The following is a 2,915-nucleotide window of genomic DNA, read 5'->3' on the forward strand; positions in this document are numbered from 1 at the left end:
ATATATATATATATATATATATATATATATATATATATATATATATATATATATATACATATATATATATATATATAAATGAACAAATGAATATCGTCATAGTCCTTCGGATAAAAATTATACAATCGCGAAAAAAAAAAGAAAGCACATCTTGTAGACTAAATTCAAACAGTCCCATTTAATGCCAATAAACCTCCACATCGTACTATAAGATAGATTAATATAAGTCTAAAAATAGGATGTTCAAATTAAGAGCATGTTATTAAATAGTATGCCATATTAAACTCTATTGGATCCGAACATGCAAAACGAAAGAACAAATTTATTTGGCTTGCTCGCGAGACAATTCTCACCCACCGAATAAATCATTATGTGTTACTACCCAGAACCAGAAAATATGCTTCTTACCTGGATGACTGGAAAAGCGATGCATTTCACAGTTCTCATCATCGTTATCTGTCCTATTTGTCACATTCGGGACATTGGCTCTTCGTCGAAGGGACGCTATTTGACCCATACAGAACGCCACACTCCAACACCATTAAACCGGAAAATACCCTTGGCCGGTTTCCTGATCCATAAAAACTGATCGATAAAAAAAATTTTGGATAGAATAGTTGATAGCCGTATCGAACAAAGCTTCAATACAACAAGTTTAATAAATTCCTCCAGTAAACAACCAAAAACCATTATGACACCACTATCATCGTTTCAGTAATGCCGTTAACAGCGAACAGTAATCGAAGTATTGTTCGCCTGGCTTAGATCCTTGCTTGAAAAGCAGGAGTAAAACATGTTTTTGGTCGCCGATTTTGAGACGAGACTAAAGTATTTCGGACGAGGCATTCTGGTTTTTTCACCTGTTCAATACCATTAATAGATCGTTCAATAAGGAATACTGTAGGATTTAACAACATATAGATGACCCGTGCGTAAACGCAGTCGAAAGGATAAAACATTCCAAGACGTAGTTCTTCCAAATAATCTAACAGTTTCTTTATTAAAAAAATAACATCTCACATGCCCGTTAATTTCTCGTGCTTCTATTTCAACCTTCTGCTAATCTTTTTTCTCGAGATCGACGCACTTACCAAGCCATGTCAACTCCCGAACTCCCCCCTCCCACCACCTTCCAAATGACCTTATGGACCCCGGAAACAGCGGGTAACCCGCCAAACTGCCTCCACGCTACTGCAAAGACCTTCGAACTTCCGTGGACGGAAAACTCTGTCCGGTGCAAAGAAAATTCGAGCGCACGACGTTCGAATTCTGTCATCTGTCAACATTCGGCCTCAGCATTTCGATAGTTGACCTTGACGTTTAACATGGAGTATATGGGCTGGGATACCTGTGGATTCTACGCACTTTGACGCACGTACCTGATGTCAAATTCTAAGCTCAACTATTTGATTCGTAGTTCGAAGCGAAGGAAAACAGTGGAAACGTAAGGAAGATAAAGACTACGAGGAATCAGTGGAGAAACCTCGTCCATCGATTTTTGAAGCATCATCACATCTAGCTGGATTTTTGCTACATTTGAAAAACAAGTTCGAAAAATGGACGATAAGCTCTTTACGTTTAAATTGCTCCGAGACGGAATAAATTAAATTTAAGATTAAAATTTAATTACGATGAAATAAGTTCGAATTGCAATATTTCATAGTGAAACAAAGTCAATTTTAGATCAACCAATATCCAGATATCCAACAATTCCACCACAAATCATATAAAATTGATTCAACAAGTACCGAAGAAAGCAAAAAAAAAGAAAAAAAACGGAAGGGACAATTTTTAACATTTAAATAAAAAGGGTAATAACCTATAAGGTATCGTCTCTTTCCCTCTACACTTATGTTTTATGCTAGCAGAAAATCTACGTTTTTCTAGTGTAAAATATATCCTTCAGAAGAGGTGATGAAAATACCTGGACATGAAAAAATACCTTCGTTATGTTTGGTATGGTTCCTTTTTTTTTCAGATGTGGAAAATTTCCGAACACTGAAATGGAGAAATCGGATAGAATTGATTTTGAATTTGAATCTGGCAGGGGAACAAAACAGTTTTGGTTTTCGAGAAAGTAACATCTTTTTTTACTATTCCATTTTATAAATTAGCGATACAATCATTAATAAGTAACCAACGATTATACATTAACGAATGAATTGTGGAATTATTTAGGTTAGACGGAGTGATGATTTGGCGCTTGCCAACGTAGGTTAATTGAATTTAAGATGCCTAATATATGTGGTGATTTTATCTATCATATCTATTTTTATGCACTACAAATGTGGTGCGGAATCGTTGAGGAACCCTGTGTTGGAAAGTATAACGTATGCTTTAAAACGAAAGAGGAAATTTTTAGTTTTTCGAGATTATTTTCAACTAGATTTATTTGAAAATTATTGTTTTGAATTTTTTATATATTAAATATACCACTTATGTTGGTACCTCAAATTATCCTGTCAAAAATTGGATGTAATGATTCCTCGCACTATTTGTCAACCGTTGGGTGTTTAAAAAGAAAGTAGGAGGGTAAATACGGACATGGAAACGTTCTAAAAGGGTTACTCGGTGGAAAGTTTACTGATTGTTTAGGCAGCTGATCGTATTAAGCAAACTGTATGTACTTTGGTAAGGGATGAAGCGTTATGTAAGGAGATGTCGGCGAAAATATCACATAAGAGATTGATGGTATCCAGCTATTGGTGTTGGGCGGCCCAATATGGTGGTGAATCTACGAGAAACTCAGCGCTGTCAACGGTCAACCGCATTTCTTATTGTGAAACTCCCATTCCAGTCTTTTGTAAAGGAAAGCACTCAGAATTTCTAAACAAACGTACGATTTTGGACATCCTACGGTAACCGCATTACAGGTATCGTGTCTGAGAATATTCGTTCAGCTCGACGTGTTCGAG

At 36.0% G+C, this 2,915-nt stretch overlaps 3 protein-coding genes across 3 annotated transcripts in view; 2 read left to right on the forward strand and 1 right to left on the reverse strand.

Annotated features, from left to right (window-relative positions):
- LOAG_14622 (hypothetical protein) overlaps positions 1-517 on the reverse strand; it is a gene marked incomplete at its 5' end in the record, with an annotated part of 3,377 nt that extends 2,860 nt beyond the window's left edge. The window contains one exon of the mRNA XM_020448835.1: positions 409-517. Within this exon, the coding sequence (XP_020301048.1) occupies positions 409-517 (109 nt within the window). The remainder of the gene's footprint in view (positions 1-408) is intronic.
- A 619-nt stretch (positions 518-1,136) lies between these two features.
- Positions 1,137-1,307, forward strand: LOAG_18866 (hypothetical protein; the record flags this gene model as incomplete). Its single annotated transcript, XM_020451528.1, has 1 exon — positions 1,137-1,307. One exon carries the CDS (start codon positions 1,137-1,139, stop codon positions 1,305-1,307), a length of 171 nt encoding a protein of 56 aa, XP_020304679.1.
- Positions 1,308-2,231: 924 nt separating this feature from the next.
- Positions 2,232-2,862, forward strand: LOAG_18867 (hypothetical protein; the record flags this gene model as incomplete). Its single annotated transcript, XM_003149689.2, has 2 exons — positions 2,232-2,330; positions 2,596-2,862. 2 exons carry the CDS (start codon positions 2,232-2,234, stop codon positions 2,860-2,862), a joined length of 366 nt encoding a protein of 121 aa, XP_003149737.2.
- Between the last annotated feature and the right edge of the window lie 53 nt (positions 2,863-2,915).

Source organism: Loa loa (assembly GCF_000183805.2).
Source record: "Loa loa unplaced genomic scaffold supercont3.603, whole genome shotgun sequence".
In the NCBI taxonomy this organism is placed as follows: Eukaryota; Metazoa; Nematoda; class Chromadorea; order Rhabditida; family Onchocercidae; genus Loa; species Loa loa.